The sequence below is a fragment of the Ovis aries genome, chromosome 12 (assembly GCF_016772045.2).
Source record: "Ovis aries strain OAR_USU_Benz2616 breed Rambouillet chromosome 12, ARS-UI_Ramb_v3.0, whole genome shotgun sequence".
Taxonomy (NCBI): Eukaryota; Metazoa; Chordata; class Mammalia; order Artiodactyla; family Bovidae; genus Ovis; species Ovis aries.
In genome coordinates this window covers 16418357-16434171 of record NC_056065.1, presented here as the reverse complement: position 1 = coordinate 16434171, position 15815 = coordinate 16418357, and the positions used below count along the sequence as shown (strand labels likewise).

Here is a 15815-nt window from a genome sequence, read left to right as displayed (position 1 = left end):
ATTTTTTTCCAGTTATGCATGTGCTTTTATTTTTATTTATTTATTTATTTTTATTTTTTTAATTTTAATATCTTTAATTCTTACATGCGTTCCCAAACATGAACCCCCCCTCCCACCTCCCTCCCCATAACATCTCTCTGGGTCATCCCCATGCACCAGCCCCAAGCATGCTGCAACCTGCGTCAGACATAGACTGGCGATTCAATTCTTACATGATAGTATACATGTTAGAATGTCATTCTCCCAAAACATCCCACCCTCTCCCTCTCCCTCTGAGTCCAAAGGTCCATTATACACATCTGTGTCTCTTTCCCTGTCTTGCATACAGGGTCGTCATTGCCATCTTCCTAAATTCCATATATATGTGTTAGTATACTGTATTGGTGTTTTTCTTTCTGGCTTACTTCACTCTGTATAATCGGCTCTAGTTTCATCCATCTCATCAGAACTGATTCAAATGAATTCTTTTTAACGGCTGAGTAATACTCCATTGTGTATATGTACCACAGCTTTCTTATCTATTCATCTGCTAATGGACATCTAGGTTGTTTCCATGTCCTGGCTATTATAAACAGTGCTGCGATGAACATTGGGGTACATGTGTCTCTTTCAATTCTGGTTTCCTCGGTGTGTATGCCCAGCAGTGGGATTGCTGGGTCATAAGGTAGTTCTATTTTTGGTTTTGAGCTCAAGAAAAATGGACTTGAGTTGACCCACTCTATCTGCTGTAAAGTAACTAATGCTTAACTTTCCACCCTCCCTCCCCATCCTCCTGAATAGATTTACACTGACCACCCATCTCTCACGGTTTTACTGGAAAAGGTAAGTTACTTGCATGAGTGAACAGTTATTCTAGCTAGTTCTGGACTGATCCACAAAACTTGGTCTTTTCTGGAGTACCTCCTCTTCATCCTAAGAGACAGGCCAGTTCTTACTAGAAAAAAAATCGGCGGTACAGAAAAAGTACCATAACAGACAACAAAAGTAAAGTAAAAAGGTGAGTTTATTCCACTGAGAAGGTGGGTGGCTCTGAAAAGAACCTTTAGAACGTCAAGTGGCTGGGCAACTCGTGCGAGTGCCGAGTCCCCACAGGGACTCACTTGGAGCTGGTGTACTTGGTGACCGCCTTGGTGCCCTCGGACATGGCGTGCTTGGCTAGCTCGCCGGGCAGCAGCAGTCGCACGGCCGTTTGGATCTCCCAGGAAGTGATGGTTGAGCGCTTGTTGTAATGGGCTAAGCGCGACGCTTCGCCGGCGATGCGCTCGAAGATGTCGTTGACAAATGAGTTCATGATGCCCATGGCTTTGGACGAGATGCCGGTGTCCGGGTGCACCTGTTTCAACACTTTGTACACGTAGATGGAATAGCTCTCCTTGCGGCTGCGCTTGCGCTTCTTGCCATCCTTTTTCTGGGCTTTGGTCATGGCTTTCTTGGAACCCTTCTTGGGCGCGGGAACAGATTTTGCCGGCTCAGGCATAACGTCAAGCACAAGCTATAGGGCCTACCGGGAACGCCGACGACAACAGGCAGCCGCAAAGCAGTTTAAACATAATATTTAGTATTCATAAAACATTTGGAGCTAATTATTAACATCTCACCAATTATAAAGTGAATATCTATTATAAGGTCTTTTTTTTTTCTAGATGTAATAATAGTAAATACCATCAAGTACATCTATGGTATTTACTGTATACCAGATACTCTCCTAAATATTTTGCGTAAATTGACCTAAGTTAATCCTCATAACAAACTAATCAAATAGTTAATTTCATTAACTTCATTTTACAAATGAGAATATTGAGGCAAACAAAGAATATAAATTATTTTCCAGAGTCATATGTGGGGAAATGAATTATATAATAAACACATCATCAAAAAATATTATTGCATTTTCTGATCTTCTTTTATAAGGTAGACTTCAAAAGTTATAATGAATAATAATAATGTTTAAGGCTTGTAGCTCTGGCTTCTTCTCTATTTTAAAGGAATTTATTTTGACCTTCCATGATTCCATGTGATATTGAGGTTGTTTTTTTTATAAAGGTCTACTATATTAAGATCATTTTAATGCAAATATTTAGTATTAATATTTAATGTGTGAATATTTTATCTATTATTGTCATTTAATATTTTAATATTGTCAGTATTGTCAATATTGTTTTTAATATTATTATCATCTAACATTTTAATCTATTTTTGTCATTAAATGATAATTTTGTCATTTATATCTATTTTTTTTTTGAAAGTTTAATGCATTACATTGCTGGTTGTTTTATGCATGTTATTTTTTCATTGTAAAACTAAAACCTATTTAACTATGACTTCCAAAGAATCTGCCTGCAATGCAAGAGACCTGGGTTCAGTCCCTGGTTTGGGACGATCCTCTGGAGAAGGAAAAGGCTATACACTCCAGTATTCTGCCCTGGAGAATTCCATGGACTCTACAGTCTATGTGGTCACAACGAGTCAGACACGACTGAGTGACCTTCACTTTAGTCTTTCTTTTCATTACTGCATTCAATTTACTAATATTTATCTATAATTTTTTGAGGTAAACTTTATATGTAATTTTTTGTTTTACAATTTGTATTATTCAGTCAGATCTTACTATTAATAAATTAATAGATGTCTCTTCCATGTTTTATCTCTGTTGTATGATTTTTAAAAATTTAAACAAATTTTGAAGTATGTGATTTTTAACATTTATAAGGTAATATGGGCGTGATTACGTCTTTAATGGCAGGTACTTAATGTTAAAATATTGTTTGTAGACTATTCAAATTATACCTCTTGTAGAACGAATAGCTTATGTTACTAGAAAATTAAATTCACTGATTTGTTGTTGTTTAGTTGATCAGTGGTGTCCGACTGTTTGTGACCCCATGGATTACAGTGCACCAGGCTTGTCTTTCACTGATTACAGGTTTTAAAATTTGATGTCACCAAAAAAAAAAAAAAAATTGATGTCACATAATTGCACATGTACTTTCATTATTAATTTAGTTTTCTTTCTTTCTTCTTCTTCTTCTTCTTTTTTTTTTTTTTTACAATTTTTGTTGTGTTTCTTTCATATATTGGGGCATGTTTGTTTCTTTGTATTTTTTTTTTGTTGAAAGCTTGACATAATGTTTGGTAAAAAGAACTGAAGTAAACCAATCGTTAGGTGAGTTTTTCATGTTTACTTGGCTAAGAAACATTGGCTGTTTGTTTTTGCTGTTCCTGTAGGAATAAGAGGCTAAACTTTCCTCTGATGATCTAACTTTTGCTGGTAGATTTCCCTAAAGGCTATTTCATGTACAGAGTGTGAGCCTTGCACTTCCTTACAAATGTAATCCTCTCACATGTAAAAGTCTTGCTTATGTGATGGCGAAGTGTGGAGGGAGAAGCATTCCACAGCCCTATGATTAGATCTCAGTCTTTCAGTGAACTTGCGCCTCTTGAGACCTTCAGAAGGGCTTCTCAGCTTCCCTACTTCCCAGCTACATGAGATAGAAAGTCTAGTAGGACCTGGAATTGGCTATTTCCCCTCCTTTATGTTCAAAACTACAGGGGGTTCAAGGTGGGTATTTCCTTTTCTCCACATTAAGTAGGCTCAAGAAAATTAATTTCTCTTGAAGTCAGGCCTTTGTTAATGAGAAAATAATTCTTGAAGTTTATTTCAAATTGGTTACTTTCCCCTCTCCCTGCTGGAAGCACTAGGGAAATTTTACTTGCTCTTCACCCTGAAAACCCAGTGCTAATTCTCGAGGTAAAAATCATGACTATGCATGTGGATATAACTTAAAGCTTGACACTCAATTTTTTTCCTCTGCTCCGAATTCAGTCAATAACCCTTTATGTTCCTCCAAAGCTCTGACCTAAGAAAAGCTCTGATTTTCTGTATTCACTCTTTCTCCAGTTTTCAGGGAAGAGGTTCACCTGTGACCTTAACAAGAACTACTGATTTTCAGTTTGTTCAGATTCTCTCTTCTTTAGAAGATGGAGTGATCAATTTCATTTCAAAGTAAAAATATCTCCTTTTAAGATGTGTTAATGCTTTTTTCTTAGTATTTATTTCATTTGTTTATTTATTCAGCACTTATTATTTGCAATAATCTTATTCTGAAATTTGGATTACAGCTGTGACAACACTTCCCAGGGGCATTTTCCTTTTCCTCTTACAGCTGGCTTCCAAACTCGATGACTGTGGTTTGCTTAGTCAGAACTGTAGTCCTTTCCCATTTGGAAGGAGATGTTTTGACCCCTGCTGTATTTAGTAGGGACTAAGGAAAATGGGGTCATGGAGATCTGGGCAAGTCTAGGATTTAACATGTAAAAACCAATGTAATTTTTATCCTAGCTCAATCATTATAAAACTAGATGAACTGGATTACATGTATGCAAAGATGACTCACAGACAAATTTTAACGTACATGCAAAAGAGGAAAATTGCTGATCTGCACTCTCAATTTTGATATTATAAAATTAGGAAAATATGCCTAATGTAACAACAGAATTGCATTGGAAAATATATGAAGCTGTTCCAATACAATGGTTAGATGAGATGACTGCTATGAAATAAATAATCTGAAGGAAATAAGTAACATGAAAAAGCATTTTCAATAAGTTTAACCAAATACTATTTTTCAAAGCTTCCTTCTTGTCTTCTCATGCAATCTGATACACTATATGCAATAAAATTTGATTAAAAAAAATGTGGATGGTATAGAAAAGTCCTAAGTGTTGCTTCAGAATTGGCACAGGTTCAATGCAGAAAATTCTCTTGGGTGATACCTTTTGCCCCTGTACACACAACCATTTAAAAAAGTGATTTGTGGCTAAAAACTCAGAATATTCATGTTTTTCCAACTATGACAATCTTTTCTAAAACATACTTGAGAATTCTTTCTTAAGAACATTTACAAAAATAACTATGGCTACCAGTTGATAGATATTTGGAAAGTTTGTAATACATTTTTCTTGCAATCATAAGTAATACCTGCCATATGAAAGAAAAGGAAATGAGAAAAAGTAGGTGTATTAAGTATAGGTCAAATATAATGTTTTTAATTAACTTCAATCATTAATACAAACAAAAAAAGTGTGCAAAACATAGGTGAAGCAAAGTCTAGAGCCAATAATTATTTACCTAAAGCTCTAGATATGACATTGTGTACTTTAAAAATTTTAAAATATCAATCCATTTTAAAATAAACACATCATGGTTTTAAAAGCACTGTCAAATACCCAAAGTTTGGAAAAATGAAAATAGGAAAGAAACATGCTACTGAAAATGACAGCAAATTCTTACTAATCCCAGAAGAAATTTTTCCATGCAAGGTGTCTGCAAAGGTTTTACTGGGTCTTGTCAATGTTCAACACTACCTATTTTTCACTGACAGGCAGTATCAGGGTGGCCTGTCCTTGGAAATGTAGCAGAAGTTGAATTTAAATGCCCAAGGGCTGTTCCTGGTGCAATAGCTTGTTTAGTTAATGCAACAATTCTTCCCAAAGTATATTTTAACCCTGGTCTGTCAACATTAGTATAGTCTCCACAATATGTCAGTTTTGGGAAAAAATAAAAACATAACTAAAATTATTGCAAGCCCTGACTATGAAATATAATACAACTTTTGTAATCAAACCTTCTACATTTTGTTTGTTTCACTTGAATTCTTGTGGTCATCAAATCACAAAAGTACTCTCCATAATTTAAAAAAAAGTAGCATCATTAAATATATACTCAAGGTATTCTATTACTTGAATTAAAATGTGTTTTCTTATCTTAACATTTTTCCATGAGAAGTTAGCTAACATTACCCTAGAAGATATTGTCTATAAATGTTAAATAAACTTTTCTTCCTGGATGCTTTTTTTTGCAGTTGAAAAAGATCAATCAATTATATAAAAACTTTTGCTAAAAGCAAAATATCTTAATATGAAATAAAGCTTGTGGCATGTTCAAACTGCAGTACCTGGTAAGGCAAAGAAAACTGATTAAGTATTATTTTGCCTTTGTCAGAAAGACCCTTAAATGTATTATTTCAATTGATTTTCTTTATGAATTTTTCATTAAACATTTGCAATTTATATTCATAAGTTCTCTGCATGAAGATAATTTTCTTAGTGAAAAGTAATCAGTTAACTCATGGGAATATAACAATAACAAATAAACCACAATCTTCATAAAGCCTACCTCTCAGTGGTGGGAGGCCAGAAAACACCTATAATACATATGTAAAATACATTCTAGCCCCACAACTATTTTTTACTTTCTACACTTTTTTTTTCATCTATGCCATCTGGCCACTGGCTGAAGTTAGTAACCTAGGTTTGCATTATTAAACCTGAAAAACTGATATTCATTGCAATATCATGATAAATTTGAGCAGTTCTTTTGAAATTTTTGCCTTCACTCTAGGAATCTCTGCTTTTTCAAGACAAGTGATTCATTAATCTTCTTTGTTTAAATTTATTTATTTTTAACTAAAGGATAATTACTTTACAATATTGTGTTGGTTTCCACCATACATCAACATGAATCAGCCATAGGTAAATATATGTCTTCTCCCTCTTGAGCTTCCTTCCTACCTTCTATTTCTTCCCATCCCTCTAGATAGTCACAAAGACAGATTGGAGCAACCTGAATCATACAGAAATTTCACTGGCAATCTATTTTGTATATGACAATACATATGTTTCAGGGTTACTCTCTAAATTTGTCCCACTCTCTCATTCCCCTATTGTGTCCACAAATCTGTTCTATATTCCTGTGTCTCGAGTGTTGCTCTGCAGATAAGTTCATCAGTATCATTTTTCTAGATTTTCTGTGTGTGTGTGTGTGTGTGTGTGTGTGTGTGTGTGCACGTGTGTGTTTCTCAGTCAGTCATGTCTGGCTCTTTGCGACCACATGGACTGTACCTGGCAAGGTTCCTCTGCCCATGGAAATCTTCAGGCAAGAATACTAGAGTTGATTGCCATTCCTTTCTTCAGGGGATCTTCCTGACCCAAGGATCAAACCTGGGTCTTCTGCATTACAGGCAGATTTTTTACTGTCTGAGCCACTAAGGAAGTCCCTAGGTTTCATATATATGTGTCAACACACAATGTTTGTTTTTCTCTTTCTGACTTACTTCATCCTGTTGAACAGTGTCCAGGAGTCTCCACAGAGGTATGGGTCAACAGTGGCATGCCTCAGGGTCAGGGTCACTGAATATAACAGTTCAGGGAGGCACAATATGCTGGCATAAGTCCTTTCGAAGGAGGTCACCATTACCAGCATTTCACTACCATAGTTTGCCTTCATGCCAAACTACAGGGAGGGAATAAATCCCTACCCATCGGCATAAAATCAGATTAAGGACTTATTGAGCAGGGCCTTGACTGTATGGATCACAATAAACTGTGGAAAATTCTGAAAGAGATGGGAATACCAGACCACCTGACCTGCCTCTTGAGAGACCTATATGCAGGTCAGGAAGCAACAGTTAGAACTGGACATGGAACAACAGACTAGTTCCAAATAGGAAAAGGAGTATGTCAAGGCTGTATATTGTCACCATGCTGATTTAACATATGCAGAGTGCATCATGAGAAACACTGGGCTGGAAGAAGCACAAGCTGGAATCAAGATTGCTGGGAGAAATATCAAGAACCTCAGATATGCAGATGGCATCAACCTTATGGCAGAAAGTGAAGAGGAACTAAAGAGTCTCTTGATGAAAGTGAAAGAGGAGAGTGAAAAAGTTGGCTTAAAGCTCAACATTCAGAAAACGAAGATCATGGCATCTGGTCCCATCACTCCGTGGGAAATAGATGGGGAAACAGTGGAAACAGTGTCAGACTTTATTTTGGGGGGCTCCAAAATCACTGCAGATGGTGATTGCAGCCATGAAATTAAAAGACACTTACTCCTTGGAAGGAAAGTTATGACCAACCTAGATAGCATATTAAAAAGCAGAGACATTACCTTGCCAACAAAGGTCCATCTAGTCAAGGCTATGGTTTTCCAGTGGTCATGTATGGATGTGAGAGTTGGACTGTGAAGAAGGCTGAGCACTGAAGAATTGATGCTTTTGAACTGTGATGTTGGAGAAGACTCTTGAGAGTCCCTTGGACTGCAAGGAGATCCAACCAGTCCATTCTAAAGGAGATCAGTCCTGGGTGTTCTTTAGAAGGAATGATGCTAAAGCTGAAACTCAAATATTTTGGCCACCTCATGCAAAGAGTTGACTCATTGGAAAAGACTCTGATGCTGGGAGGGATTGGGGGCAGGAGGAGAAGGGGACGACAGAGGGTGAGATAGCTGGATGGCATCACTGACTCGATGGACATGAGTTTGGTTGAACTCCGGGAGTTGGTGATGGACAGGGAGGCCTGCCGTGCTGCAGTTCATGGGGTTGCAAAGAGTTGGACACGACTGAGCGACTGTACTGAACTGAACTGAACTGAACTGAGCAGGGCCCTGCCCACCAGAGTAAAACCCAGGTCTCCCCACAGACAGGCCCACCCATCAGAAAGTTTCCACAAGGCTCTTATCCTCATCTATCAGAGGGCAGAGAGAATGAAAACCACAATTACAGAAAACTAACCAAAACTGATCACATGGTTCACAGCCTTGTTAAACTATATGAAACAATAATCCATGCCATGTAGAGGCACCCAAGACAGACAGGTCATGGTGGAGAGTTCTGACAAAACATGCTCCACTAGAGAAGGAAATGGCAAACCACTTCATTATTCCTGCCTTGAGAACCCCATGAATAGTATGAAAAGGCAAAAACATATGACACTGAAAGATGAACTCCCTGGTCAGTAGGTGGCAAAATACTACTGGAAAAGAACAGAGAAATAGCTCCACAAGGAATGAAGGATCTGAGTTAAAGTGGAAACAACACCCAGTTGTGGATTTGTCTGGTGGTGAAAGTCAAGTGTGATGCTGTAAAGAACAATATTGAATAGGAATCTGGAATGTTAGGCTTATGAATCAAGGTAAATTGGAAGTGATCAAATAAGAGATGACAAGAGTGAACATCATTTTAGGAATCTGTGAGCTAAAAGGGACAGTAATGGGTGAATTTAGTTCAGATGACAGTAAAATCCACAACTGTAGGCAAGAACATCTTCGAAGAAATGGAGTAATCCTTATAGTCAACAAAAGAGTCTGAAATGCATTACTTGGGTGCATCCTTTAGTAATGATCAATAACAGAATGATCTCCATTTTGTTTCAAGGCAAACCATTCAGTATCACAGTAATCTAAGTCTATGTCCCAACCACTTATGTCAAAGAAGCTGAAGATGAAAGGTTCTATGAAGACCTACAAGACCTTCTAGAACTAACACCAAAAAAAAGATGTCCTTTCTAATTACAGAGGACTCGAATGCAAAAGTAGAAGGTCAAGAGATACCTGGAGTAATAGGCAAGTTTGGCCTTGGAGTAAAAAAAGAAGCAGGGCAAAGGTTAACAGAGTTTTGCCAAGAGAACACATTGGTCATAGCAAACACCCTCTCCCAACAACACAACAGACAACTCAACACATGGACATCACCAATGGTCAATACCAAAATTATGCTGGTATATACTTTGCAGCCAAAGATGGAGAAGCTCTAAAAAATCAACAAAAACAAGGCTGGGAGCTGACCGTAGCTCATAGCATAAACTTCTTATGGCAAAATTCAGACTTAAATTTAAGAAAGTAGGGAAAACCACTAGATTATTCAGGTATGACCTAAATCAAATCCCTTATGATTATACAGTGAAAATGACAAACAGATTCAAGGGATTAGATCTGATAGAGTGCCTGAAGAAGTATGGATGGATGATCATAACATTGTACAAGAGACAGTGATCAAAAAGATCTACAAGAAAAAGAAATGCAAAAAGGTTGTCTGAGGAGGCCTTACAAATGGCAAAGAAGCAAGGCAAAGGAGAAGTGAAAGGCAAAGGAGAGAGAGATATACCCATTTGAATGCAGAATTCCAAAGAATAGCAAGAAGAGATAAAAGACTTTTGTAAGTGATCAATGCCAGGAAATAGAGGAAGTAATAGAATGAGAAAGACTAGAGATCTCTTCAAGAAAATTAGATACATCAAGGGTACATTTCATGCAAACATGAGCACAATAAAGGACAAAAATGTTATGGACCTAACAGAAGCGAATATATTAAAAAGAGATGGCAAGAATACACAGAAGAACTATACAAAAAAAAGATCTTCATGACCCAGATAACCATGATGGTGTAATCATTAATCTAAAGAGAGACACCCTGCAGTCTGAAGTCAAGTGAGCTAGTGGAGGTGATGGAATTCCAGCTGAGCTATGTCAGATCCTAAACCATGATGCAGCTAAAGTGCTACACTCAATATTCCAGCAAATTTGGAAAACTTATCAGTCACCACAGGACTGGAAAAGGTCAGTTTTCATTCCAATCCCCAAAGAGGCAATGCCAAAGAATGTTCAAGCTGCTGCACAATGGCACACATATCGAACCCTAACTAAAGTAATGCTCACAATTCTCCAAGCTTGACTTCAACAGTACGTGAATTGAGAACTCCAGATGTTCGACCTGGATTTATAAAAGACAGAGGAAACAGAGATCAAATTGCAAAAATCCACTGGATCCTAGAGAAAGCAAGAGAATTTCAGAAACAAACAAACAAACAAACATCTACTTCTGCTTCAATGACCATGCTGGTTTAAAACTCAACATTCAAAAAACTAAGATCATGGCATCAGTCCCATAACTTCATGGTAAATAGATGGGGAAACAATGGAATCAGTGACAGACTTTGCTTTCTTGGGCTCCAAAATCACTGCAAATTGTGACTGCAACCATGAAATTAGAACGCTTGCTCCTTGGAAGAAAAGTCATGACCAAACTAGACAGTATATTAAAAAGCAGAGACATTATTTTGCCAGCAAAGGTCCGTCTAGTCAAGGCTATGGGTTTTTCAGTGGTCATGTATGGATGTGAGAGCTGGAGTATAAAGAAAGCTGAGCACTGAAGAATTGATGCTTTTGATCTGTGGTGTTGGAGAAGCCCCTTGAGAGTCTCTTGGACTGCAAGGAGATCAAACCAGTCAATTCTACAGGAAATCAGTCCTAAATATTTATTGGGAGGACTGATGCTGAGGCTGAAACTCTAATACTTGGGCCACCTGATGTGAAGAGCTGACTCATTTGAAAAGGCCCTGATGCTGGAAAATGTGAAGGCAGGAGGAGAATGCGATGACAGGGGACAAGAGTGTAGATGCAATCACTGATTCAGTGGACATGAGTTTGAGCTCCAGGAGATGGTGAAGGACAGCGAAGCCTGGCAAAATCCATGTGGTCGGATAGAGTTGGACATGACTGAGCAACTGTTCAACAAATGTCATTCATATTATTAGAACTGAGCCTAATGCTTTCCTTAATATAACTGAGTAATATTCCATTGTGTATATGTACCACATCTTCTTTTTCCATTCACCTGTCAATGGACATCTAGGTTCCTTTGAATTTTTCAGGCAAGAATATTGAAGTGTGTTGTCATCTCCTTCTCCAGGGTATCTGTCTGACCCAGGGATCAAATCTTGGTCTCCTGCATTGCAGGCAGATTCCTTACTGTCTGATCCACCAGGGAAACCTTTCTATTTTCTAGTTGCTGTAAATTGTGCTGCAATGGTCATTGAGGTTCACTTCAGTTCAGATTAGTTCAGTGGCTCAGCCAGGTCTGACTCTTTGTGGACCCAGGAACTGCAGCATGTCAGGCTCCACTGTTCATCATCAACTCCCAGGCCTTGATGTCCATCAAGTCGATAATGCCATCCAAGCATCTCATCCTCTGTGATCTTATTCTCCTGCCTTCAATTTTTCCTAGCCTCAGCGTCTTTTTCAATAAGTCAGTTCTCTGCATCAGGTGGCCAAAGTGTTGGAGCTTCAGCTTCAGGATCAGCCCTCCATTAAATATTCAGGACTTATTTCTTTAGGACTGACTGATTTGATGTTCAGACTTGACTCTCAAAAGTTTTCTCCAATACCACAACAAGTTCAAAAGCAACAGTTCTTCAGCACTCAGCTTTCTTTATGGTCCAATTCTCACATCCATCCTTGACTACTGGAAAAACCATAGCTTAGACTAGATATACCTTTGTCAGCAAAGTAATGTTTCTGCTTTTTAATATGCTGTGTAGGTTTGTCATAGCTTTTCTTCCAAGGAGCAAGGGTTTTTAAATTTCATGGCTGCAGTCACCTTTGGCAATAATTTTGAAGCCCAAGAAAATAAAGCCCATCACTGTTTCCATTGTTTCCCCATCTATTTACCATGAAGTTATAGGATTGGATGCCATGATCTTTGTTTCAGCTTTTTACTCTCCTCTTTCACCTTCATCAAGAGGCTCTTTAGCTCCCCTTCACTTTCTGCCAAAAAGGTTGTGTTATCTGCAAATCTGAGGTTATTGATATTTCTCCTGGCAATCTTGATTCCAACTTATACTTTATCCAGCCCCTCATTTCACTTGATGTACTCTGTATATAAGTTAAATAGCAGGGTAACAATATACAGTCTTGAAGTACTCCTTTCCCAGTTTGGAACCAGTTCATGTTCCATGTCTGGTTCTACCTGTTGATTCTTGACCTGCATAAATGTTTCTCAAGAGGCAGGTAAGGTGGTCTGGTATTCCCATCTCTTTAAGAATTCTCCATAGTTTGTGATCCACACAGTTAAAGTGAATGAATCGGAAGTAGATGTTTTTCTGGAACTCTCTTGCTTTTTCGATGATCCAACGTATGTTGGCAATTTGATCTCTGATTCCCCTCTCTTTTCTGAATCCGGCTTGAACATCTGGTACTCTGAAAATTATTTGGCATTGCCTTTCTTTGGGGTTGGCATGAAAACTGACCTTTTCCAGTTCTGTGGCCTCTACTGAGTTTTCCAAATGTCTTTGAAATGCGTCTTTTTCAATTATGGTTTCCTTAGGTTATATGTGCAGTAGTGGGGTTTGGGGGCCATATGGTTTATGGCCCAAAAAATTTATTTCTAATTTTTTAAGGTAACTCCATACTGTTTTCCATACTGGCTGTTTCAATTTGCATTCCCACCAAAAGTGCAAGAAGGTTCCCTTTTCTGCACACCCTCTCCAGCATTTATTGTTTGTAAATTTTTTAATGATAGCTATTCTGACCAGTACGAGGTGATGTTTCATTTTAGTTTTGATTTGTATTTCTCTAATGAGCCATGTTGAGCATCTTTGGTTTACTACTCATCTGTATGTCTTTGGTGAAATATCTGGTTAGGTCTTCTGCCCACACTTTTACCTGTTTGTTTTTCTGGTATTGAGCTGCATGAGCTGCTTGTATACTTTGAAGAGTAATCCTTTGTCAATTGTTTCATTTGCTACTGTTTTCTCCTATTTTATGGTTGTTTTTCCACTTTGTTTATTGTTTCCTTCACTGTGCAAAAGTCTTTAAGTTTGATTAGGTACCATATTTTTATAATTAGATCCCATTTGTATTTATTTTTATTTCTATTACTCTAGAAGTTGCTTACAGTGGATCTTGCTGTAATTTATGTTAGAGAATGTTCTGCCTGAGCTTTCCTCTAAGAGTTTTATAGTTCCTAGTCCCATGTTTAGGTCTTTAATCCATTTTGAGTTCATTTTTGTGTCTTGTGTTAGGAAGTATTCTACTCTTTTCCACATAGCTGTCCAGTTTTCCTAGCACCAATTATTGAAGAGACTATATTTTCTCTATTGTGTATTCTTATCTCATCAAAAATAAGGTGCCCATAGGTGCATGTGTTTATCTCTAGGTTTTCTATGATGTTCCATTGGTCTATATTTCTGTTTTTGTGCTGGTACCAAACTATCTTGTTGACTACAGCTTTGTAGTATAGTCTGAAGTCAGGCAGGTTGATTCTGTCAGTTCCATTCTTCTTTCTCAAGATTGCTTTGGCTATTCAGGACCTTTTGTGTTTCCATACAAATTGTTATATTTCTTGTTCTTGTTTTCTGAAAAATACCATTGATAGTTTCATATGGATTGCACTGAATCTATAGATGGCTTTGGGTAGTATAGTCTTTTTCACAATCTTGATTCTTCTAATCCAGGAACATGGCATATCTCTCTGTTTGTATTGTCTTTGATTTCTTTCTTCAGTATCTTATCATTTTCGGCATACAAGTCTTTTGTCTCTTTAGGTAGATTTATTCCTAGGCATTCTATTCTTTTTGTTGCAATGGTGAATGAGACTGTTTCCTCAATTTCTCTTCCTGACTTATCATTGTTAGTGTATAAGAATGCAAGGGATCTCTGTGTATTAATTTTATATTCTGCAAGTCTGCTATATTCACTGAGTAGCTCTAGTAATTTTCTGGTGGCCTCTTTAGGGATTTCTGTATATAGTATCATGGAATCTGCAAACACTGAGAGTTTTACTTCTTCATTTCCAATCTGAATTCCTTTTATTTCTTTGTCTTCTCTGATTGCTGTGGCTAGGACTTCCAAAAATATGTTGAATAAAGTGGTGAGAGTGGTCACCCTTTTCTTGTTCCTGATCTTAAAGAAAAGGCTTTCAGTTTTTAACCACTGAGAATAATGTTTCTTGTGGGCTTGCTATATCACCCACTTATGATAGAAACTCCCCAGAAAGTAGGCATAGAAGGAACATACCTCAACATTAGGGCCATATATGACAAATTGTTAATCTTCTATCTCTCTTACTCCTTCCTCTCTGGTTTTCCTTGCATTAATCCTTCCTCCTTGGTACTTCTCCCTGTGTTCAGAATTTTTTTTTTTTTCTCCTCACTCTACATATACAACATAGGTGATCTCATTAACTCTCATGCCTCATTTTCAATCCATATTTTCCTAAGCAATACACTTCTATACCTGTCCTGGATCCAGAGATTTTCTACTCACTAGAGCCTCATCTCACCCCCTTCCCCCTAAACACAAAGCTCTTTTCTGTTCTACCCATTATTATCCCATAAGTAAATCTGACTCGTCCCTTTCCTCAGCCTCATTCCTTCAAGATATTCACTGACTAACATTCTTCCTATCTTATGTTTCTGTAATCCACTTACTTCCTGCCATGAGTGGGACTGTCTCAGATCAGGCCACCAGTATCCCTCAGCTGGATCATATCATGTTAATATGTAGCTTCTTTGTACTAGTCCTTGCCTCTAAGCCTTTTCCACTCTATTTTTTTCTGCATTCCAGTAGGGTGAGCTTTCAATGTAAATCTTGCTCCCATCATCTTTTCAGCCTGAAATTCTTTGGATATAGTCCAGGTTCATTAAAACAGTTCATTAGCTGACCCTTGGTTATTTCTCTAGCTTCATCTCTTCTCATTTCTCTGATTTATATGCTAATGTCCAGATGTACATATCTCTCATATATGAGTCTCCTTACAAGCTCTTTCCTCTTCCTGAAATACATTTTCCAACACTTTCCACATATCTAATTCCTACTTAATGAAGTGTATGGCTGAAGAGTGCAGAATTCCATGCCAGACAAATCTGAACTCAAATATCAACTTTGTCATTTGTATTGCAATATGAGTTGGAAAAGATTCTGAGACTTTGTATGTCTTTAAAATGAGGATATTTATAGAACTTATTTGGTAGGGTTGTGGAAAGAGTTAAGTGTCTTAGGTATGTCAAGGTCTAAGTGCAGTGCCTTGTGAAGGAGGACAAAATATGCCACTGCAAATATGCCACTTTGACATAAGGATTATTTCGAATTTAAGGCAACTGAAAAGTAACAGACACAGGAGGTGTTCTCCGCCATCCCTTTCTCTATCTCAAAGCAGGACATAATTTCCCTCTGTGAAGATGTATTTCCTATATTAGGATGA

The 15815-nt window shown here is 37.6% G+C and overlaps 1 protein-coding gene across 1 annotated transcript; it reads right to left on the bottom strand.

The window, feature by feature from the left end:
* Nucleotides 1-1096: 1096 nt before the first annotated feature.
* Nucleotides 1097-1532, bottom strand: LOC114117289 (histone H2B type 2-E-like). Its single transcript, XM_027976109.2, has one exon. It carries the CDS (start codon nucleotides 1475-1477, stop codon nucleotides 1097-1099), a length of 381 nt encoding a protein of 126 aa, XP_027831910.1. The 5' UTR covers nucleotides 1478-1532.
* Between the last annotated feature and the right edge of the window lie 14283 nt (nucleotides 1533-15815).